The sequence below is a fragment of the Barbus barbus genome (assembly GCF_936440315.1).
Source record: "Barbus barbus genome assembly, chromosome: 13".
Lineage (NCBI taxonomy): Eukaryota > Metazoa > Chordata > Actinopteri > Cypriniformes > Cyprinidae > Barbus > Barbus barbus.
In genome coordinates this window covers 16,113,158-16,138,297 of record NC_136741.1, presented here as the reverse complement: position 1 = coordinate 16,138,297, position 25,140 = coordinate 16,113,158, and the positions used below count along the sequence as shown (strand labels likewise).

The following is a 25,140-nucleotide window of genomic DNA, read 5'->3' as shown; positions in this document are numbered from 1 at the left end:
TCCGGACTGACAGAAAGAGCACATGAATACGCTACATATAGAAAATCGCTTTTCGCTTGACGTATGTAGCCTGTAATGTATGATGCTTCTCTCGCTGCATGACGGAGGTGAGCGTGTGTGTGTGTGTGTGTATAAAAGTAGGTCAGGTTTTGGGAACTGACACATCTCCGCGCTAACAGATAAGAGCAAATCTGAAGTGCTAAGAGCGGCCCTAGAAGAAGAAAGCCAGCAAGAGGAAGAGGGAGTGAGGTAGCGTATGGGTTATAAGAGATGTTCATCGAGGGTTCAACACGCAGAGGGAAGCATAAGTGACAGCTAGCTGTTCTTTTTTTTAACCTATCATTACACAAAAAAACATTGTCTTTGAACACATCCTCTCGTGTTCTTTAGGCGCGGCTGTAATTGCCGGTCGTTATGTTGTTCTTGCCTTTAGTAAAGGTGCCATTTATTTATATTTAAACACTGGCGGGGAGTGTAATGAACATCTGCACTGGTTCACACCTAAAAATCAATGTCCTGGCTCTCTCGTGCGCTTCCTCTTTGTGATTCACTGGTTTGACCTCCCTATCATTTGCTCGGCATGCAGAGAGTCAATCCTTCCCATCAACTGACAACAAACTCTAGGCAAATGACAGATGATTTGAATGAGGGTCTGAAGGCTATCTCCTGTCCAAACACCAGCACGCCAAATGATCTGCTCCACAGACAAAACACCCAGCTATGAGCGCGATGATTCCTGTCTACATGTATTCACCTATACACACACACACACACAGAATGCGATGGGAGACTGAGGATAAAAACAGTGCGGTCCAGCACAGAGAGGAACTAGAGTATGATGAGGACTGGAAAATGACAGCCTGCTGTAAGACATGCCCCAGCAGGGGTCGCTGTTATGCAGGGAGGACAATACAGTAGAGTACAGTACACCCAGACACCCAAACACAATAACCTTGATGACACGGACAAGAGGCCAAAAGGATATAATGGGAACTTTTCTTTTTGTGGAGAGTAAACTTTCTTGAGACACACTTTTCTCACACTCACTAGTTTCATTTGGACAATGTTTAATTTCAAATATGTTAAACCATGTACATAAATGCATCACAGGGGAATTCTATCATTTACAGTATATCATTTAAAAGTCTGGTGTTAGCATGAGTTCTATTTTTCTATTTTATTTTTTTACTATTATTGAGCAGGGATGCACAAGCATATTAAATGCTTTCTATTCATCAAAAAATATAAAAAAAACCCCATCAAAATTGACATTATAAATTGTAAAAATATTTCATAATGTTACTGTTTTTCTGTATTTTTGATCAAATAAATACAGTATTGATGATAATAAGAAACTGCTTTTAAAAACCATCATTTCAAAAAGCATCCATGTAAGTGTTTACTGTCTGATAAAGTCTTTTTTTCATGAGCACTATTTTCTATATATAGATTTTATATAATATTTCCCAATCATCCCATTTCATCATACGCATGATCCTCTCTGACACTGATTTCTATTTGGTAACCAAGCACACTAACTTTTGACAAGAGCTGATACATTTGGTTGGGATGGAAATGATGGACTGAACTTATATAAATACTGGTAAACAATAAATAAGGAATTGCTGAAATTATTATTTGATTATGATTATTATACTAGTTTAAATTATCATGCATTTTAATATGTAATAACCCTTTTGTGATTAATTTTCACATTTTAAGATTCTTGGACAAGGACAAAACTAAAATAAATTAAATTAAATCATATATCATATCATATATCATATTATATTATTGAATAGCAGCACAGATCACAGGATAATGGTAAATAGCCACAGTGAGATCCAAAGTGAAAATGCTACTCTACTATTTAATGAAATTATTTCATGACAAATTATAATACTAGCATAGAAGTTTAAGTGAAAAGCTTGAATGCTGGATCTCCAGTGTGGCCTCAAACTGTGAAAGTTCACTTTAAACTGTAGGCCGGACGTGACTGACAGGACTAAATGAACAAGCTCCTCCCAATCTAATTTAAACTCAATTTAACAATAGCAATTCTTTGATCCTCAGAGTACGTACTTGGCTACAACAAACGGTATGTAATAATGTAACTGATTACAAGTCTCATTGTGTTCAATACTGAAATTGCTGACTAACAAAACACACGATATAGATGCAGATTGATTGGCAGAGCAAAGTTCTCTCTCTCAGAAAGAGACGGAGAAGTATTGATCTGAGCTGTAATTTACTGCGCCGGCAGTGCTCGCTCTAGGACCGCGGAGCAGAAGAGTGTCAGTGCTTTATTATTAACGGCCGGCGCAGGGCTCGGCCCGTCTGATATACAGAGAGCCCACTCTGACAAATGAAACCAGCAGTACTGTTGTCAGCAGTTTGGGTCCTCTACAAAACATCCATGCTTAGCCAGTGCAGACACTGACCTCAAGTTCCCTCCGAGGAGCCCATATGGAGCGGAGCTTCCTTCTCACAGAGCAAAGAATATGAAGCCTATTAAAGTGCTGATGGGGAAACTGAAAGAATATACACTACCTTTCAAAGTTAATAATGAGATACGTGAGGTGAAATATAGCTTGTGATATTTACACAATTAACAAAATTAGACAATTAATATTACTACTGTATCTATTATTGAAGAATAGCATTACTGTTCAAATGTTTGGAGGCAGTTAATTTGTTTTATCATTTTGTAAGAAATTACATATGCTCACCAAGGCTGCCTTTATTAGATCGAAAACACTGTAAAAACAGAAATATTACAAATCAAATAACTATTCTATATTTTAATGTGTTTTGAAATGTAATTGAGTGATTTTGTTATTAAGAATTTTCAGCAGCAATTAATCCAGTCCAGACCAGAAATCTTTGCCGATTCGTTGTTATTTACATTTTTTTTTTTTTTGGTAAAAAAAAAAAATCTTGCTGCAAAAACTCTTATCACTGTGTGTGTGCGTGCGTGTGTGTGTGTGTGTGTTGTTTATGCTACGTACATTGTGGGGACCTAATGTCACCACAAAGATAATAAAACATGAAATTTTGGACATTTGATATTGCCTGCAGTCCCCACGATGGTAAAAAAATTAAAATTGTAAATGATGTTTATCTGAAAGTGTAACAATGGCAACAGGTTTTCTGTAAGGGGTAGGTTTAGGGTTGGGTTAGGGGATTGAAAATATCGTTTGGTCAGTATAAAAGTAAAAGAAGTCTATGGAAAGTCCCCACAATTCACAGTGTGTGTGTGTAAAAATATTAAGTTATACAAAATATTATTAATAGTATATTTTATATTATATAAATGATATAAATGAATACATAAAGTAACACACACACAGGCACTTGTGATTGACTTTACAAAGTGTTTGGTGATTACATAATGAAATGGATACTTGAGATTTACAAGAACATGATATGCAAACTTTTACAAGGTGAACAGTTTAGTGTTACCAGTAAAAAGGAGGCATTATATCAGATAGGACATGGGTGGGCTATATAGGAGTTGGGGGTCTACAGAGCTGCACCCCACAGGGACATGGGAGACAGTTGGGGTAGAAGTGAAACCTGATTCATAGACATCCTTCCAACATCCTGTCAAATTGGTCATTTAACCTTAACACTTTCAAACGTTCAAGCAACTAGAGACCAACTGCGGAGGCCCACAGCCACATCAATAACCAACCAATTTTAGATCTCACAAATGCAGTGCCAAAAAATGCAATTGATCACTTGTCACAAGGCTTGAGTATGAGTATCATTAACCAGAGAGATCAGCTAAATTAGAGTAAGGGAATTCTGTCTCAACACTGCCAAGGTGAGAAGGTGTCAGCAAAAAGTTCGCAAAGAGACTTTTGAACTCTAGTTCATTGAATGTTAGTCCTACATAACATTAAATCCACTACAAATGATGTGAAACAGGCATAGTACATTACAATTAAACACATCCTCTTTCTAAGCAGGGTTTGTATTCTTGTTCCTAAACAGACAGGAAGTTCCTAAGTGTCCCAAGTGTTCCCAAACACTTCTCCAGTTTCCTGCTGGTGCACTACTAGAAACCTTCAATACATCCGGTACTGAATAATCCATCCTTTCACACCTTATTACACAAGAGTGTAACATGACAAGGTCGATGTTTTCATTTTCTAGAAGGGTTGTGTGCAAGAGCACCACCTACATTACAACACACATTGAAAAACACTGTTGCACACATACATAAATATGGGGGGGTAATACTGATTTATGATTTGAAGAACAACACAACAGGATGTACTGTCTGACCACACTTGCACTGTTAGCAGTGTGTTATATAGCACTATATAGAACATAAATAGGCTATGCATGAAAACAATTTGTGGTGATGCTCCAAAGATTGAGAGGTCAGCATCGATTATGGTTATGTTACATAAACATAAACAGCTTATTTAGAGCATAACACCAACCACACCAATGTCATAGGTTCACTTCCCAGGGAAAAAAATAGCAAAGTGCAAAAAAAAAAAAAAAAAAAATATATATATATATATATATATATATATATATATATATATATATATATATATATATATATATATATATATATATATATATATATATATATATTAGGGGTGTAACGATACACCAGTGGCACGGTTCGGTTCACGGTTTTGGAGCCACGGTCCGGTACGGTTCGGTTTGCTGTGGGGGTAGGGTAGGGTTCATGTCATCTTACCAGCAATGCTAAGGAACAATAGATTCACTTAACTCAATAATAACAATAACTTGACTTAACTTTTTCTTTATTAACGTTGGCTTCACATTTTTAGTGCAGTCAGCATACCAGAGTAAACAAAAATGAAATAAATACCTCCAATATAGACTAGTCAGAATAAAACATTCCTCTCTTTAGTGAAGTCAGCTTACCTGAAGTAAACTAAAATGAAATAAATAAACTCCAATACAGGAACCGTTTGACCTCTGTAATTGTTAACAAAGGCTTCTGTACCAAATATTAAAACATTTTGACTCAAGTGATCAAATACTTATTTGACACAGTAATTCACAAATAAATTGTTAAAAAAATCATACAATGTGATTTCCGGATTTTTATTTTTAGATTCTGTCTCTCACAGTGGAAATGCACCTATGCTGAAAATTGTAGACCCCTCCATGATTTCTAAGTAAGAGAACTTGCAAAATCACAGGGTGATCAAATACTTTTTGACCTCACTGTATGTATGTATGTATGTATGTATGTATGTATGTATGTATATATATATATATAACATTTGTATGTATGTGTGTGTGTGTATATATATATATATATATATATATATATACACAAACACATACAGTCATGGCCAAAAATATCGGCACCCTTGGTAAATATGATCAAAGAAGACTGTGAAAATTAATCTGCATAGTTAATCCTTTTGATCTTTTATTTAAAAAAATCACAAAAATCTAACCTGTCATTGGAGAATAAGAATTTAAAATGGGGGGAAATATCATTATGAAATAAATGTTTTTCTCAAATACACGTTGGACACAAGTATTGGCACCCCTAAACATTCTTATGAGTAAAATATCTCTGAAGTATATTCCCATTCATATTCACAATTTTGAGCACTCCAGGGTGATTATGAACATGCAATTATCCAGCCATGGCTTCCTGTCTCACAGGAATATAAATAGGAGGGAAAACAAAGCCCAAATTCCCTTAATCATCCATCACAATAAGAAAAACCAAAGAATATATTTCTGATGTGCAGCAAAAGATAATTGAGCTTCACAAATTAGTGAAGTGGCTTTAAGAAAAGAGCTAGAGCAGTGAAAATCCCCATTTCCACCATCAGGGCAATAATTAAGAATTTCCAATCAACAGAAAATGTTACGAAACTGCCTGGAAGAGGACGTGTGTCTATATCGTCCTAATGCACGGTGAGAAGGCGAGTTTGAGAGGCTAAAGACTCTCCAATGACCACAGCTGGAGAATTGCACGACTGGAACTTCAAATGGGACTGGCTTCTATGGTCAGATGAAACTAAATGAGCTTTTTAGCAATGAACACTCAAGATGGGTTTGGTAAACACTAGGGTTGGGTACCGAACTCTGTACTTTCAAGGGTACCGACCGAATTGCGTCGGTACTACCGAGTACCGATTCACATTAAATCATTCGGTACCAAATTTTGGTACCTGAGAACTCATTTGGGCGCATACGAGAGAGAGAGACCCAGTGACATGATGTCCCTGCAACTCTTTAAAACACAACACACAGGGCAAACCTAAATGTTCTGCTTGCAAGTGTGCTTATATTTCTAGGGTCATGGTTTCTGAGAAAACGCGGACAGGATGGCAGAGTCCATTCATAAAAACGGAATTTACTCTATAGCGAGGAATTCGTAAATTTTTGGATGAATAGAAGAAGGTCTGTCACTTAATTGGAATCACGATATGAACTAGTGTATGTGAATATTAAAACACAAAAAGATGGTTTAAATATGAATCCTGCTTGTTCTGTTAGCCTCGGTATGTATGCATGGCGGAGACGTGGTTTTGTTCACTACACAAATACTGAAGCACGCATGAACTCGCGGTGATTTTCGGCCTCTGCATCTCACTACATGATGACATGATCTTACAGGCTGTGAGAGTCACTTCATGAGAGTTTTTACCGTTTCATTTGAGAAAACTAACATCATATCATACTGTACACACACAGAAACTTCACGGCAACCTGTCAAAATAAAAGGGCGGTTTAATATGTAACAGAAATATATTACTCTTGTATTACTTTTGTACAGTATAATGTACGTCTTTATATATTCCATTTACTGACAAATTTAAATAAAACAATTAAATTATAAAAATAATTATTACAACCACATTAACCACTTAATTGTAGAAAAATACAATTAAACCTTTTTTAAAGGAATATTCACACATTTTTTCTACCATTTATTAATTTTAATTGTAAACCTCTGTTTGTTTGCTAAAAAAATTCAATGTTGAAATTGAGAGTTTTGGACTTATTTTTTCACTGAAATAAATGTTTTTGTTGTTACACAGAGAGTAAAGTACCGAAAAAAGGTACCATTTGGTACCGGTACCGAATTTCAGGTACCGATACAGGTACCGTACCGGTTCAAATGTGAACGGTACCCAACCCTAGTGAATACAGGGATAAAAAGTACCCCATGTTTACAATGAAATGTACTGCTGTATTTTTGATATTGTGGGCCTATATTTCTGCTGGAGGTCCTGGACATCTTGTTTTGACACATGGCATCATGGATTCTATCAAATGCCAACAGATAAAAAAAATCAATACGTGACTGACTCTGTTAGAAATCTTATAATGGGCCATGCTTGGATCTTCCAACCATACAATAATCCAAACACAAACCTCAAAAACAACACAAAAATGGGTCACTGAGCACAAAACCAAGCTTCTGCTATGGTCATTCCAGTCCTCTGACCTGAACCCTGTTGAAAATGAGTGAGGTGAACTGAAGAGAAGAAGCACCAACATGGAGCTGGGAATCTAAAGGGTCTGGAGTGATTCTGGATGAAGGAATGGTCTCTGATCTCTTGTCAGGTGTTCTCCTCATCAGGCATTATAGGAGAATATTTAGAGCTGTTAAACTGGCAAATGGAGGTTTAAAAAAGTATTGAATAAAAGGGTGCCGTTAATTGTGGCCAATGTGTATTAGAGAAAAACATTTATTTCATAATGATATTTCCCCCATTTTAAATTCTTATTATCCAATAAAAGTTTTTTTTTTTATAAAAGATCAAAAGGATCAACAATGCCGATTAATATTCACAGCCTTCTTTGACCATATTTACCAAGGGTGTCGATATTTTTGTCCATGACTGTATATATATATATATACACACATATACACAGACACACAATAAATATATAGATATATATATTTGCGGACAAGGGGAATCCGACTGTTTAATTAAAACAAAACATTGTGAAGGCCCGCGGCGGGTGTTGACGCGATGTGATTTCTGCCCAATGCTCTGAATGTCAAAGTAAATAAATTCAATGAAGCGCGGGTAAACGGCGGGAGTAACTATGACTCTCTTAAAAAAAATAGACAGAATTTCATGCTTTCCTAAACAATGCCGGATTGCTGACCGTATTATTTCTGCAAACTTGTTTACTTTTTAGTTTACTATCATTTAATATTCTTCTTTTGAGAAGGCCTTCAAAACGATACACAAGAGAGGTAACTAAAGGGCCAGAAATACTGCACAGCTTATGAGGCCCTCATCTATTTTTTAATGGCCAGCATCTGTTGTATATGTAAGCATGAATGATTTCTTCTTCTGTTAATACTGAACTTGAAGGTTGGAGGGGAAGGCTGTTATCCCGTAGACAGAACCTCTTAAACTACACTGACCCTGCTGTCAATCAGTTTAATGGCTTGTCACTCTTCAAATTCACAAGCGAATAAAGAACAAGGTCACAAGCATTGGATGCCATTGTCAAAAACTAAACCCATGTGCTTCTAGTGCTCAAAGTGAGCCATGGCAGGTCCAAGAGCATCTATGTTTCTAGAATGCAGCAAATCATATTACTGAGTCTCAGCAGGACCTGTCTCCGTAGCTACTTACTCTGCCTCTGTTTCTTATATTAGAGCTTTTTGTTCCAGACAAAATCTCCCAGATTCTCAATGAGGGGCAACAGAGCTATAAGAGTTCAGCACTATTTGGAACGCTGAGAGCTGATTCGGCTGTTTGCTAGCGGCTAACACTGACAAGAGAAGTTACTTTCCAGGAACAGATTAAACTCTGCGTGTGTGTGTGTGTGTGTGTGTGTGTGTGCATGCGCAGGGCAGGGGAACTCCACTTGTGTAAAACAACTGAAACACTGGCTGCTCTGTTTTCAGTTTCTGCTTTGTATTCTGTCATCAGAGCAACCTTTGTTCCTCATTTATCGATTATGTGATTGTCTCTAAACAAACAAACACTGAATATGCCCAGTAAAAATCATTAACACATCATTTATAAGGACAAGAGGGCATTTACTAAGAACACAAGTACTGTAGATATACTGTATGGATAACTGTTTAATTAATTACTTACAACTTTCAGAAAGGAAATGAGAATGATAATATGATAACAGTATGTGCTAAAACTATTATATAGATAATATATCATATTAGAATGATGATGATCATGTGACACCGAAGACTGGAGTAATGACTGCTGAAAATTCATCTTAGCTATCACAGGAATAAAATTAAAATTTTTAATGTTTTAAAAGAGAAAACAGATATTTTAAATTGTAATAACATGTCACAATATCACACGTTTTACTGTATACTGATTAAATAAATGTAGCCTTTTAAGAGACTCAAAATTTGAATGGTTTCTCAGCATCAATAAAACTTATGATCATGTGCATGTGATTGTGAGTGTGTATGAGTTTTCTCAACACTCTTGCCGGAGAGTGAAAGCATATGATTTATTTTGCAGTGAATGTTGTGCAAGTATGTCAGGGGTGTCCAAACCCGGTCCTGGTGGGCCACTGTCCTGCAGAGTTTAACTCCAACTTGTCTCAACACAGCTGCCTGGAAGTTTCTAGAATGCCTAGTAAGACGTTGATTAGCTAGTTTAGGTGTGTTTAGTTGGGGTTGGAGCTAAATTCTACAGAACAGTGGCCATCTAGGATCAGGGCTGGACACCCATGAAGTATGTATTTGAGTGTTTTTATGTTCCTGTATACAGCATTGAAGTTAATCTACTGTACAACCACTGACCTAGATGCCCTGATATCACCAACCATACAAATTAACCATGTGCTGGGGTTGTTGATGAACATGACAGAGGTCAGACAAGTCCACTGTAGGGACAAAGGCCCTTTTATTTAACCCAAAACGTTATACGTACAACTTTTCAGCAGAACTTTTCAGCAAACTTTTTTAGTATGACCAAATATCCTTCAATTATTCAGCATTTACAATATGTTCAAAAGTTTGGGGATTTTTAAATGTTTTTGAGATAGGTCTCTTATGCTCACCAAGGCTGCACCAGTAATACTGTGAAATATTATTACAAATCAAAATATCTTTTTTTTCTATTTTATTATATTTTCAGATTAAATTTCTTTCCTGTAATAGAAACATTTTGCCATCCAGTCAGCGGGTTAACATGATCCATCAGAAATCATTCTAAAAAATATAAAAAATACATAAATAAATAAATAAATAAATTCTTATGTTAAAATCAGTTGTGCTGCTTAATATTTTTGTTGATTTTTTATGAATAAAAAGTTCAAATGTTTTTGCATCACTGTTGATTATTTTATCTTTGATGAATGAAAGTATTACTTTTCAGCAGATTTTTTTCTTTTTCCGAATATTAATCATGGTTAAAGCATGCAAGTGATATACCATATATAAAACCAAAAAGGGCCTGAAATGTTGGTAATGGACCAAGCCAAAACGGGGGACCGAATAAAGAGTTTGTGAGGTCTGCGAGCCCCTTAATGATGTCCTAGAAGAGTTTATTTTGAGCAGGTGTTGACGAGGTCCCATGCAAATGTTGATATGGGAGTCCGAGAAGAAACTGGCCTCCACCAAAACGAGAGCACTAGAGAGATGGGTGGGGGAGCGCAACGTCAAACATACGAAAGCTGAATATTTGACAGCTGAAACCATCATTGACCTTCTAGGGGGCTTTAGCCGCCTGTAGGGGTTGAGCAGTTGAAAATAATCCTCCCCCTGTCAATTGTCACTCAAGCTCAGCAATAACACAAGCTATCATCCAGCTTAGCCTTTCCCCAATTTAGAGAGAGAGGCACGGTGAGAGAAAGAGAAGGAGAGGATCAGAAAAGATGGAGAGAGTTGAAGAAATCGCTAAATGAACCAGCAGCCATGAAATTCCCCCTCCATTCGAAAAACGAGATCAAACGTTCACTGGCAGATTTGCTTAATTAAGTGTCCTTGAGCTGTGTTGATGTGAAAAGCTTTCACTTTTACACCTTACTTCGAATATCAAGGACGCAAACCAATCAGATACGAGATCCTGAGGGGCTCAGCCAATCAGCACCAAGCGATGAGGACAACTGGACGGGAAGCGATTACAGACTCATAATGATGCTGACCCTCCGTGACAGCTCTCAATTACATCTAATGATCGTTGCGACAAGGGACACAAAGCAAAAGATCCCCTTCAGCGCAAATGGAAGCAAATATATAAGCGCAGACCTCTCGATGAACCGCGGCCAGGAAATGGCCATTGCTTGTTGCTCTTAAACCATCTATTATTTGCTTGATATTTGAGATTATTTAAACATCAGATTAGTTGGCGAAGTCGGTTTTGCATTGTGTGAAGGGATATGGAAATCTGGACAGATTGACAACGGTAAAGACAAAGTTGACAGCTTTGGCTTTTACTCTAATCTGGCTTTTATATTGTGCTGCTGTTCCGTTCAGAGATTTAAGTTCAAAGTGTGGTGATACAGACGGAAAGGAAAATAAACAGATTACGGCTAAAAGGGCAGGAAAAGCTTCTCATTAGAACGACAGAATCAGCTGAGTTGGAAAACATCAGGATCAAATGCATTGTGCTGTGAGAGAGGTCACTGCACTGTGTTTTCGAACTGAGCGTTGCTTTCAAGGGGAAAAGTATTGTTTTAGAGCTCTTTAGTGTTCACGTTCGGCTGGATGTTTGATGACTGCGCTTGCCTCACATGAGAGTCTGGTAATAGGAGACATTAGCTTAAAGAAATCATAATTACAATAAAGGGTGAAAATGGCATCACACAGTCCACATTTTCTTCACTTCAAACATCTCGCAATCCAAAGTAGAGCCGCTTTATAATTAGATTAATAAGGTCTAATTTAAATAGGTTCTTCATCAAGACCCCGCTGTGCCGATATGGCACAAAAACATCACAAATGTAGCCAATAAAGTGTATCTGCAGCAGCCTGGTGAGGCAGGTGTAACAAATAAATGGTTTCTACATCCCGTAGAAACATGTTGGTGGGCTCCATTAAAGTGGTCACTGTGGTACAGCATTAAGTACACACTTAATCAATTAAAAGCCAATTACATGAGACAAAGCCAAGCAGTCTCAGCAACACAAAAATAGCAAGAGCTGAATGAAAACGTTTTGTTGGTACAGTCTTTCACAAAGACTCCTGAATTAGCTCTGCTGGAGAATAGCAATGTGGACCAGGTTTTTATACCAATAGTCTCCAAAGGACTAGGACTAAAAAGGTCAGAGGTCAGCTCTCAACATCTTTCGTAGCAATCACTATTACTAAGAACATATTGAAAATATTGTGTGTGCAAAATGCCAGCCTGATCGCTGAAAAGAATTTGTAATTATTTGTTTGTTTATTTTTAGAGATTACTATTTATTTGCCAATTTGTTAGTTATTTATTTATTTCTATTTATTTATATTTATACATTTGTATACTCCTGATGAAGGTCGTGTGACCGAAACATTGTGTTAATAAATATTACTTTTTGCAAGTTACGATAGTGTGCGGGAATTGCTTGTCTGTTAGTTATTTATTTAGAAATGTAGTAGGCACACACGTAGAGTCTAACAACTGAATAATAACAATAATTTAATTATTAGAATTATTAAATAATAGTAACTTAAGTCACAAAATATTACATTACATATTACTGTATACACTACTGTTCAAAAGTTTGGGTTTGGTAAAATGAATGAATTAATTGATGACATTTCAATTTGCTTATGTCTACCAAGACTGCATTTATTTGAACAAAAATACAGTAAAACAGTAATATTGTGAAATTTAAAATAGAAATTTAAATAACGGCTATCTACTTTATCATATTTTAAAATGTAATTTATTCCTGTGAGGGCAAAGATACAGATTCAGCAGACTTTACTCCAGGCTTCAGTGTGAAATTATGCCGATTTAGTGATTGAGTTTTTAGATTGTATTATTATCAATGTTGAAGAGAAACTTGTTTGTCAGGATTCTTTGAGAAATAGATTTAAAACAGATTTTTTTTTTTTGTTACAATGTTGTAACAAACCTTAGTGCACACGTTTATGTTTGGCTATGTTTATGCAAAAGTATGAAAATACCTACGATTACTAAGATCTGTTAGATAATTCCTCATGATACAAAATCCTGGCATTATAAAGCATGCTCTACTTTATCTCAAAGTTCAGGAAGCAGCATTCTTATATGAATTAAGTACTGAAACAACAAATCTGCATTAAGGATCAGAACATACAGAAAATGAATACAATAAGAATATTTTGTGGGGGGGGGGGGTGGTTGATCAAAGAGAAATTCAAAATAATCTTTTTGTTTTTTGATGCACTATTTTGGGACTAGAGCAGCCATCTCTCAGCATAATGTACTTGTGTTTCGAATAATGTTAATTTGTTTTCTTAATACATGAGGCTGCTCCCTACAATGTGGTATTTATTTTGTGTTTAGTTAAACACAGTCCTTGATGAGCTATTCCCAAAGGCTGGGGCTGCAGTTGTTTGTACTAGTGCATAAAATCCTTGAATTAGTGTGGGCTCAAGGGTGTGTTCTTTTCCCCAGATTGTGGCTTATGGAGAGTGTGTATGCGGAGACTGCAATAGCCATCTCCATGGAGCAGCCAGTAGAAAATAAATCAGTTTAATGGCTCTCTGAGGCAACTCCAAAAAAAGAGACCTTTATCCATAATAATATTTGTTCTTTTGAATTTTTGAATGGCATTAAGTTATTGAGTGTGGCGTTTCTTTTGCAAAGCACTGCATATTTTCTGCTTCTCAAGAAATAAAACCAATGACACAGAAACGATTGCTAGTTAAAAGGCTACTAGAATCTGTGTGGAGCAGAAAGGACCTATTACGACACAAGTCAAAAAACACATCCCAAACGCCTGCCACTTATCATCCCATCACTCTTATATATTAATAACAGCGTATTGCATCACTCTAATTGGACTGGATGTTTTCCATCCTTGGGCTGATTGTGAAAGACATTACCAGATATTCTTGGAAATTTTAAAAAGAGTAACTGATTCTCAGGCGCCTCGAGCTGTCTTCCTGCAAAGGACTTCAAGGTAGTGACCTAGAAGTTCTGCCGAGGGGGAAGACCAGCGATAAGACAGGAAACTGCCATGTGGCATTCAGTGTCAACACCTTGTTTCTTCTCTAGTTTTGACCGATGTTCTCTTGCCTGGTTGAATTTCAGAAAGCCAGCTGAAAAGATGTGCACAGTTTTAAAGCATGGAGCTCGATTTTAAACCTATGTGTTAAATGAAAACATGTTAAATCCTAAATACTATGTGATGATCCCCTTGCAAGGGACACCTTCCTAAAACAAAAATACAGCATATTGTCATTCTGCTAAATCAAAAATAAATTATTAAATATTATGTGGAAAATATTTACTTCATATTAAGATGAAAGTGTATATTTATTTTACTCACTACAGTAATCTTGTAAACAGTGTTATGGAGAGTATTACCTTAGAACCCCAGTTAGAAATATAAACATATATGTCATTAATATCTAGTATAGTCTGCTTATACTATGGCCACTTGGTAGAACAAACAAGTTAAAGTTGTAATTTATGTTTGCAGTGTTTAAAAAAAAAAATGACTGGATTGATCAAAATAAAAAAATGTTGCATTATTTTATTTAAGTCTTGTTAGATCTAAAGTTAAATCAAGTAGCGTGGTAAGATTACATTTACCTGAATGAACTGGAATTAGACAGAGATTCTGCATGTTTGAATTACCTGCATTTATGCAGCATCTCTCTAGTTATTGTGAGGCTCTGAATTTAATCACTTCAAAAACAGTGACATTACTACCTTTTTGCTAATGTAGCATTTTAGTAGCGAAGATAGTTTATTGACAAAGGTCAGAGAGTAGCAGTGGATGCTTCTGTGTGTGGGTGTATGCATGAGTAACTGTCTGTATGTGCATGTGGTTTATATACTGTATGTATATATAAACACACATGTTTGTGTGTGTATATACATTGGGGCAAATAAGTATGTGAAATTACTACTAAACTGCCGATTTTTCAAGTTTCCCCACTTACAAAGAATGGAGAGATCTGTAATTTTGATCGTAGGTACACCTCAACTGTGAGAGAAAGAATCTAAACAAATCCAGAAAATCACATTATATGATTTTTGAATAATTAATTTCCATTTTATTGCATGAAATAAGTATTTGATACAATAGAAAAATAGAACTTAATATTTGGTACAGAAACCTGTGTTTACAATTACGGAGGTCAGACGCTTCCTGTAGTTCTTGACCAGGTTTGCACACACTGCAGCAGGGATTTTGGGCCACTCCTCCATACAGGTCTTCTCTAGATCTTTCAGGTTTTGGGGATGTCGCTGGGCAACACGGAGTTTCAGCTCCCTCCATAGATTTTCTATTGGGTTCAGGTCTGGAGACTGGCTAGGCCACTCCAGGACCTTGAAATGCTTCTTACGGAGCCACTCCTTAGTTGCCCTTGCTGTGTGTTTGGGGTCATTGTCATGCTGGAAGACCCAGCCACGACCCATCTTCAATGCTCTTACTGAGGGAAGGAGGTTGTTGCCCATAATCTCGCGATACATGACCCCATCCATCCTCCCCTCAATACGGTGCAGTCGTCCTGTCCCCTTTACAGAAAAGCACCCCCAAAGCATGATGTTTCCACCCCCATGCTTCACGGTTGGGATGGTGTTCTTGGGATTGTACTCATCCTTCTTCTTCCTCCAAAAATGTCGAGTAGAGTTTATAACAAAAAGTTCTATTTTAGTCTCATCTGACCACATGACCTTCTCCCATGCCTCCTCTGGATCATCCAGATGGTCTTTGGCAAACTTCAGACGGGCCTGGACATGTGCTGGCTTGAGCAGGGGGACCTTGTGCGCGCTGTAGGATTTTAATCCATGACGGTGTAGTGTTACTAATGGTAACCGTTGAGACTGTGGTCCCAGCTCTCTTCAGGTCATTGACCAGGTCCTCCCGTGTAGTTCTAGGTTGATCCCTCACCTTTCTCAGGATCATTGAAATCTCACCAAGCTGTTTGCCTATTGTCCTGTAGCCCATCCCAGCCTTGTGCAGGTCTACAATTTTGTCCCTAGTGTCCTTAGACAGCTCTTTGGTCTTGCCCATAGTGGAGAGGTTGGAGTCTGATTGATTGAGTGTGTGAACAGGTGTCCTTTATACAGGTAACGAGTTCAAACAGGTGCAATTAATACAGGTAATGAGTGGAGGATAGGAGGGCTTCTTAAAGACAAACTAACAGGTCTGTGAGAGCCAGAATTCTTGCTGGTTGGTAGGTGATCAAATACTTATTTCATGCAATAAAATTTAAGTTAATTATTTAAAAATCATACAATGTGATTTTCTGGGGGGGGGGGGGGGGGGGGGGGGGGGGGGGTTAGATTCTGTCTCTCACAGTTGAGGTATACCTACAATGAAATTTACAGATCTCTCCATTCTTTGTGAGTGGGAAAACTTGAAAAATCGGCTTATTTGCCCCACTGTATATCACCAAGCATGAATAATCACATGACCTAACCCTTTATCATTTCTATACTTTAAGGCACGGAACGAAGACTTAAAATCCTTCAGTTAAATTGACAAAACTACATAAAAGAAATATTTGCATCCTCTTTCAATAAATAATAAGTTAGACCTAGATGTCAAATAAGAAGACATAAGAGTAGAGAGAGTGACAGTGAGAGAGAAATAAAGAAAGGGATATGTGAATGTGTGAGGTAAGATAAGATAAACCTTCAGTTTCTATTCAGACAAATAGTCAGAAAGTGTAAAGCCCTACAGAGAAGCAGCATTAACAATTCATAAAGGTTAAAATATCTGTTTATTCTGAAGATTCCGATGAAGGATGCAAAGAAACTCCCTGTTGTATAGCCATCTGAAGCAATTAAATCACAAACACTAAGTAGAATACACACTTATGAGTCACTTACACTCACGATCTTTAACACACATACTGTATGTGCACACACATTATTGTAAAAGAAAAAGCCGAGTTTCATTTTCTTAGTAGGTTTCTGTGACGTTAACACAAGCTGTTTCTTTAAATGAGCTGTTATGACTGTGTAAAAATTCTAATTTAATTTTAAATAGGAGCATGTATTGTGTGGTAAGCAGCCTTTGAAAATGCTCACTGTCTCTCATGCACAATCAATAAATCATAAAATACACAAGCTACAAGCTTAAACACACAATCATAGGACACGAACACAGATAATTAATTACCACAAATGTATTATTCATACAGACACACACACAAACAACACAAACATAGACACACACTTTCAAAGTATTTTCATGAATTTTTCATTGTGCACAGAATAAGGACAGCCGTATGCTTGTGTGTACTTTTCCATCATCACGTCTGCTCTTGGATAAAAATGACCATATTTCCAGAACCTTTATGATTTGCAGTGTTTTTCAATGATATTCAATGTTTTAAATTCAATTTATTTAAATAATAAAAAAAAAATTTATTCGAAATGGTATTATTTTTTGAGTTAAAACGTCTTTTTTGGTATTATCCAAAAACTGAATAGTATGTTTGAAAAATGTAAGACAAGTGCTCAACTTACACTTATCGCATCAAATCTAAACAATCAAACTATTTTGGTTTCATCTGACCACAAAATCCCACATTATTCCTCGATCACTCTTACTGTTTTTTTTTTTAGCAAATACCCTCCCATTCAGCCAATGTAATGGATGCCCTTGCGAAAAAGTGGTGCGGTGAATTGTATTGAATGTGTACTTGTGTAGTGTACTTCAACTTCAATGAAAAGAGTACTTGCAGATAATATAATGTTAATGAAATAAAAGCCCATTTAACTGTACTTAAAAAGAGTACAAGTTCATGACTATTGAACTATTGACTATTAAAATGTTTTATAAGTACACTTTTAAAAAGGGCACTTTGAAATAATTTAAAAGTTTTTAGAAGTTTTATTTTAAGTACATTTTAAATCATTTACTATATACATATGCATTAATTAATACATTTATTTTAATACAAAACATACAAAATCACATGCAAAGTACCCTACTTGAAGTTCAACTGTAGTGTGTTACTGGATATTATATCTTTTAAATAACTTCAACTTCAACATTAAAAAAGTGTAATTACATATACATTTAAATATATACAAGTTTCAATAGAAATGATGATATTAAAGTATATTTTAATTTGCCATAAATGCTTATTACATTCTCCAGTACAATTTATCCCTATTTAACCATATAGACAATAGAAGTAATTATGAAATTACATATAAAGATGTACTTTCAGTCCTACTAGCGTTCATCTGCTTGCATTTATTATAAACTTAAACAATAATACATTTTCATTTAATTGCAGTTTGCACTTCAGTATATTATTTTCAAATATATTATTTATATAATAAGCACTCTTTTTAAAACTATGTTAAAGTATACTTCTTTTTTCCAAGGGTGAGTATTGTTTTTTACCTTGTACTTTTTTCACTTTAACTTTTTCAAATGCACTTTGTTTCTTATTCCTTCTGACCTACAGATTCACAACTTGAATAATGATCTCCGTGTCTTTTTATCTAGAAAATATTATAGTTATTTGAGTCATTCACAGACAGCAGCCGATAATAAGGCAATTTTGTCCTTTAAAAGACATTTGTTTTTCATTTGGTGACACACAGATTACATGCCATATTAAAATATTTCAGTTTGCGTTTCTGTAATTTAAAACACACATATCGGAGAGAATATATTTTCATCAATTCAATAAAATGGGAGAATTGATTATATGCCTGAATTTTTTGCTAAGTAACATTTTCATAGATTTGTTCTTCCATCTGTTTGTTCTACTGTTATTTGGGACATTCTATAGATGTGGCCCTTACCTTATGAGGAGCAGAAGGCCCACCGCCGAAGGGTGCCAGGCTGGCAGGTGGATCAGTGATGTAGGTTTTTTTCGGGGGAGCGGGCTGGTACCCTTGGTTGAGTGGAGGAGCAGCATGGTGACTTGGCTCTGCTCTCCATGTGTTCTGACCTCCATAAGCAGGAGCTCCACCATAGTGCTGGTCTTGATAGCCTCCAGAAGGAGCAGGGCAGAATCCTGGCTGCGGAGGCCCGTATGCAAAATCAGGGCCTCTGGGTTGAGCAGGCATGTAGTGTACCTGTGCTGGACCACGGACTGGCTGCTGCTGGGGGCCAGGCTGGGCGGCCCTGACCTGAACATTGAAGGTTGGTTGGCTCGGAGTAGAGGCGGTGGTGTAGGATGCGGGGACAGGCTGGGGAGCAGGCTGGTATTGGGGTCGTGGAGAAGATGAAGCCGGAGGAGGGGCGGTCGGCGAGGCCTGTGGTTTCGGGGTGGATCTCTTGGTGGCAGTTAGAGGGGGTTGAGTCGGGATGACCATGCGTCGATAGCCTGTAACAGGGGCGTTGGAGCCTGCCGCAGCTGGGCTGGCAGAATTCTGTAAGAAATAAACATTACATTAGAAATTTAATTTAAATTTTTTTGTCCTCTGGGCAAAATAAAAATGTGTATTGTTACAGCCGTAACGATAACGATCCTGTTTAACCAATCCTGCATTGAGAGAGGATAGGACCGCCTACCTTATTAACATACGGACACAGAAATACAGAAATAAATAAATGTAGAAATGTAGAAATGCACAAATAAATGTAATAATAAATAAATGTAGAAATAAATAAATAAATGTAGAAATAAATGTAGTATAACACAAATGGTACAAAAATAGTGCAATTAAAAATGACACTTTTGACACTTTATTTATGCATTTATGTATTTATTCATTTATTTATTTATACTTAAGTAATTTCTCGTCCTCCATAAAATACAACCCAGTGCTGGGTAAATATTGGACAGAACACATGCACCCAGCAACCAACAGCTGGGTTAAATGTTTAACCCAACCTTCTGGGCAGTAACCCTACCGCTGGGTCTAATCAACCCAATCACTGGGTTCATCCATATTTTACCCCAGCATGTATTTAACCCAGCATTTTTCAGAGTGCATATATATATATATATATATATATATATATGACAGCACTAATATATATATTAGTGCTGTCAAATGATTAATCGCAATCAATTGCATCCAAAATAAAAGTTTTTGCTTACATAATATATGTATGTGTAGAGTATATATTGATTATGTATATGTATATATATATATATATATAGCCCCCACATTTTTGTAAATATTTTATTATATCTTTTCATGTGACAACACTAAAGAAATGACACTTTGCTACAATGTAAAGTAGTGAGTGTACAGCTTGTATAACAGTGTACATTTGCTGTCCCCTCAAAATAACTCAACACACAGCCACAAAAGTGAGTACACCCCTAAGTGAAAATGTCCATATTGGGCCCAATTAGACATTTTCTCTCCCTGATGTCATGTGACTCACGAGTATTACAATGTCTCAGGTGTGAATGGGGAGCAGGTGTGTTAAATTTGGTGTTGTCACTCTCACTCTCTCACACTGGTCACTGGAAGTTCAACATGGCACCTCATGGCAAATAACTCTCTGAGGACCTAAAAAAAAGAATTGTTGCTCTACATAAAGATGGCGTAGGCTATAAGAAGATTGCCAAGACCCTGAAACTGAGCTGCAACACGGTGGTCAAGACCATACAGCGGTTTAACAGGACAGTTTCCACTCAGAACAGGCCTCGCCATGGTCGACCAAAGAAGTTGAGTGCACGTGCTCAGCGTCATATCCAGAGGTTGTGTTTGGGAAATAGACGTATGAGTGCTGCCAGCATTGCTGCAGAGGTTGAAGGGGTGGGGGGTCAGCCTGTCAGTGCTCAGACCATACGCCGCACACTGCATCAAATTGGTCTGCATGGCTGTCCTCCCAGAAGTAAGCCTCTTCTAAAGATGGTGCACAAGAAAGCCCGCAAACAGTTTGCTGAAAACAAGCAGACTAAGGACATGGATTACTGGAACCATGTCCTGTGGTCTGATGAGACCAAGATAAACTTATTTGGTTCAGATGGTGTCAAGCGTGTGTGGCGCCAACCAGGTGAGGAGTACAAAGACAAGTGCGTCTTGCTTACAGTCAAGCATGGTGGTGGGAGTGTCATGGTCTGGGGCTGCATGAGTGCTGCCGACACAGGAGCTACAGTTCATTGAGGGAATCATGAATGCCAACATGTACTGTGACATACTGAAGCAGAGACTGGGCCGCAGGGCAGTATTCCAACATGATAACGACCCCAAACACACCTCCAAGACGACCACTGCCTTGCTAAAGAAGCTGAGGGTAAAGGTGATGGACTGGCCAAGCATGTCTCCAGACCTAAACCCTATTGAGCATCTGTGGGGCATCCTCAAATGGAAGGTGGAGGAGCGCAGGGTCTCTAACACCACTAGCTCCGTGATGTCGTCATGGAGGAGTGGAAGAGGACTCCAATGGCAACCTGTGAAGCTCTGGTGAACTCCATGCCCAAGAGGGTTAAGGCAGTGCTGGAAAATAACGATGGCCACAAAAAAATATTAACACTTTGGGCCCGATTTGGACATTTTCACTTAGGGGTGTACTCACTTTTGTGGCCAGCGGTTTAGACATTAATGGCAGTGTGTTGAGTTATTTTGAGGGGACAGCAAATTTACACTGTTATACAAGCTGTAAACTCACTACTTTACATTGTAGCAAAGTGTCATTTCTTTAGTGTTGTCACATGAAAAGATATAATAAAATATTTATAAAAATGTGAGGGGTGTACTCACTTCTGTGAGATAGCGTATATATATATATATATATATATATATATATATATATATATATATATATATATATATATATACATACAGAAATAAAAAGAAAACTGGAAGTTTATCAACACAAACTTTGAATGCTGAATTGATAGACTTTCAATAGCTCAATAATTGAATAAGAAGTTCAATAAATAAATAAATGTATTTATTTTAAAAAGTCTTAGATTCAAAGGATTTATTGTCTTTATTGATCAGGGTGGAAACACACTTATTTTCACATAATACCATTACTTGTTTTTTTGTTTGTTTGTTTTTTTTCCAATACAGCAAGTTCTAATTCCTGTTATTTCAAAACAATTCCAATTTCAATTACTAAGCCATGAATTTAAAGAGCCATTAAAACCATTTTAAAAGCCAATTCTGCCAAACTTTGATCTACATCAAGCTATACAACAGCCTAAACCATTAAACTACTATCCATCACAGCCTGGAAACCGGCTAATGGTCATTAATGATGGGACAGACATGTTACAAAGAGAGGTGGTCCTAGTGAACATCAGGGGGCATAGAAACTTCAGAACACCACAGTTTAATCATCCCGTATCTCACAGCGCAAGTACAGTAATTATGCAGCCTGTCTACTGCAGATCGATCCACAGGGCAAGTGCAACAGCCATCGGTTGGTCGTGCCCAGACCACATCCTCTCATAAACTACAGCTAATAAAGCTTTGAGATTTAGAGTCAAGAAGAAGGCATAAATTGCTTTGGTGGAGAGAGAGAAGTGATGGGCAACCGGATGAGGGTAAAAAGACAATTGTGCTGATGCTAGCGAGCCGCATGGGATGGAGGCTAAATCAGAAAGATTTGTTTCTTCGGTTTCCTGGGTGCTTTTGGCTCTGTAGCTCTACGCAGAGAAATCTATTCAGTGTCCAACAATAGCTGTGCCACAGAGCCCGAGGACAGGCTCGATTTCTGTAGATGTAAAAAGATTATTGAAAATTCAAATAAGCACAAACCCAGCGACAACCATCAAAGATCTAAATAAATCCTAGCTGTAGAGCGTTTGGTGCTTTGTCTGATTGCATTAAAAGACCAAAGAGATACTTCCATTCTATAATATTTGGCTGATTTTATTCATCTATAGAAGGCTGTTCTGTCATAACTAACCAGCTAAATGAAGACCAAAGAGACTCTAATTTCATGATGAAACATTCAGTAATACTCTTCATGATAGCACATCATTGCCTTGAGCAGAATTGCACGTTTTAAACACGTCTGTGAAGCGAATGTGCCTATAAAAATGTTTTAATCTTGTGGTGATGCCCATCTCTCCACGAATTCAGACAGGAAGTGTTTGGTTGAGCGAGGAAAGATGCTGTTGCATCATGCACTTTAGATGGGTTTCATGGTTAAGGTGGCTTGCTGAAGTAAGTGGGTCAGATAAACGTTTTTTAAATCAAGAATTTATGGTTAAAACCAACCTGTTAAACAAAAGCGGTGACAGAGACTGTCACATACTTTTAGATGGCAACAAGTCAAACTGCAATGTAATTTCTATAGATTTTAAATGTATTTTTTAATTATAGTAATAAATTAGTAAAGTATAGTAAATTATACAGAGGTTATAATCACTATTTAATATTCTAAATATAATTCTGACACAATCTGAAAATATGCATGTTGTTTATCCATATTGCAGATGAGTAGAAATAAGTTTTCATAAGAAAAATAAGGCAAAACATGTAAAAATAAATAGAAAATTAAAAACAAAATCATAATAAAAAGAAGTAAAAAATTAGAATAATTATTGGTTTTAAAATATCTTTAATATATGTCTAAGTATATAAGTAATAAGTTTGAAATAAGAATAAAAAAATGTATTTAATAATTAACACACAAGCAACTGTAACCAAGTTGAATGCCAGTGGTGTTGCCAGAATATTAAAACTCATAATATCATGAAAAAACACTTCATGAAATTCAATGACATTAAGATCAACTTAACAATAGCATGTCAAAGAGCATGTCACTCAGTTATGATGATGATTAATTATCATTATTATTTATTCGGCTGTTATTTAGTATTTTATTGACTCTGAATGAAATCATGGAGAAGAAAATACCTAATTATTATAAATTGCATTTAAAAAAGTAAACTGTTTAGCCTAAATAGACCAAATATCAATAAGAAAGTAAATAAATAAATATCATGAAATAGTATTCACTGGCTGATAACATGCTGTATAACCATCTGTGCATATACTGTACAGCTAAAGAAGAGGGCAGAAGTAAATGACTCCTCCAAGGTGGCTGTGCCAGTTTCAATTACATATAACAAAATCAAAGTCTAATAGCAAAGATTGTTTCAAATAGATCACCAGTGTTAAATTCTCTAATGACCTACAAACTAGCTGTCATTAACCTATGCTTTTCTTTTTAGGTTACAGCCTTAAGCCAGAGAATGAGAAATCAATTACCGTCTCTATCACATGATGAGAAGACTGAACCTACATGCCTGAGGCAGACGCTTGTTCTTTAAAGACATAAATATGGCCTGTTATTACGGCTCACAGCGCTCCTGCAAAGTCAGGAAGAGGTCTGTGTGGCACAGCGAGCATGATGACCAATCAAGGTAACCAATCACACAGGTTTATTAACCTAACAGAGCAAATTAAGATGAGTGGGAACTCAAGCTCTAGGTCACGTTTCATCTTTACATTTAACAGCAGGAAAAAAAATAAAAAATCTTACAGAGTTCTGTCTTTGGTTTCACAGACAAAATCATCACGGATACGATTGTTTAAAGGAAGGACAAACTGTATTTGAGTCCTCTTAATGTGCTTGGGCTGCGCCTAGTAAAATGAGGAAAAATGTTAGATGAGTTTGTTTTCTTTTTATCTTAACAATAATACCTCAGGCTTCGTGACACAAAGTCAGATAGACTCGAAAAAGGCCCTGTGAAAAATTTCACACTCTTAACTACAATTTCCGTCTCAGTGATTAGGGCCGATGTATCTGTCTGCATGCAAATGTAAAATACCCTAAACGTGCCCTTCAGGAAGTGAAATTACTCAATTTAAATGTTTCATGCTATTTTAAATACTTGATATTATTAATTTATCTATAAAGACCTTAAACCCTAACATTTACTTAGGAGAGGGCTGGAAATGCAAATAGGACCCTAAAAATAATTATATTGTCATGGCAAATTTTACACCCATTAGATTAGAGGAGAGGAAATCATTCCTTTATTTGAGGGTGAAATCATGGGTAGGAGAAGATTGGTATGAAATGGCACATCACAGATTTCCTTGTGCAAACAAATTAGGAAAGTTCTGTTTTACGGAAGTCTTAAACTTTGTCAGAGTACCCATGACATATGCATCTGTTCACAACTTCTGG

The 25,140-nt window shown here is 36.7% G+C and overlaps 1 protein-coding gene across 4 annotated transcripts in view; it reads right to left on the bottom strand.

The window, feature by feature from the left end:
• Positions 1–25,140, bottom strand: part of lpp (LIM domain containing preferred translocation partner in lipoma) — a 232,146-nt gene that overhangs the window by 82,344 nt on the left and 124,662 nt on the right. For all 4 annotated transcript variants that reach the window (XM_079431836.1, XM_079431834.1, XM_079431835.1 and 1 more), the window contains exon 6: positions 18,885–19,457. In XM_079431836.1, the coding sequence (XP_079287962.1) occupies positions 18,885–19,457 (573 nt within the window). The remainder of the gene's footprint in view (positions 1–18,884; positions 19,458–25,140) is intronic.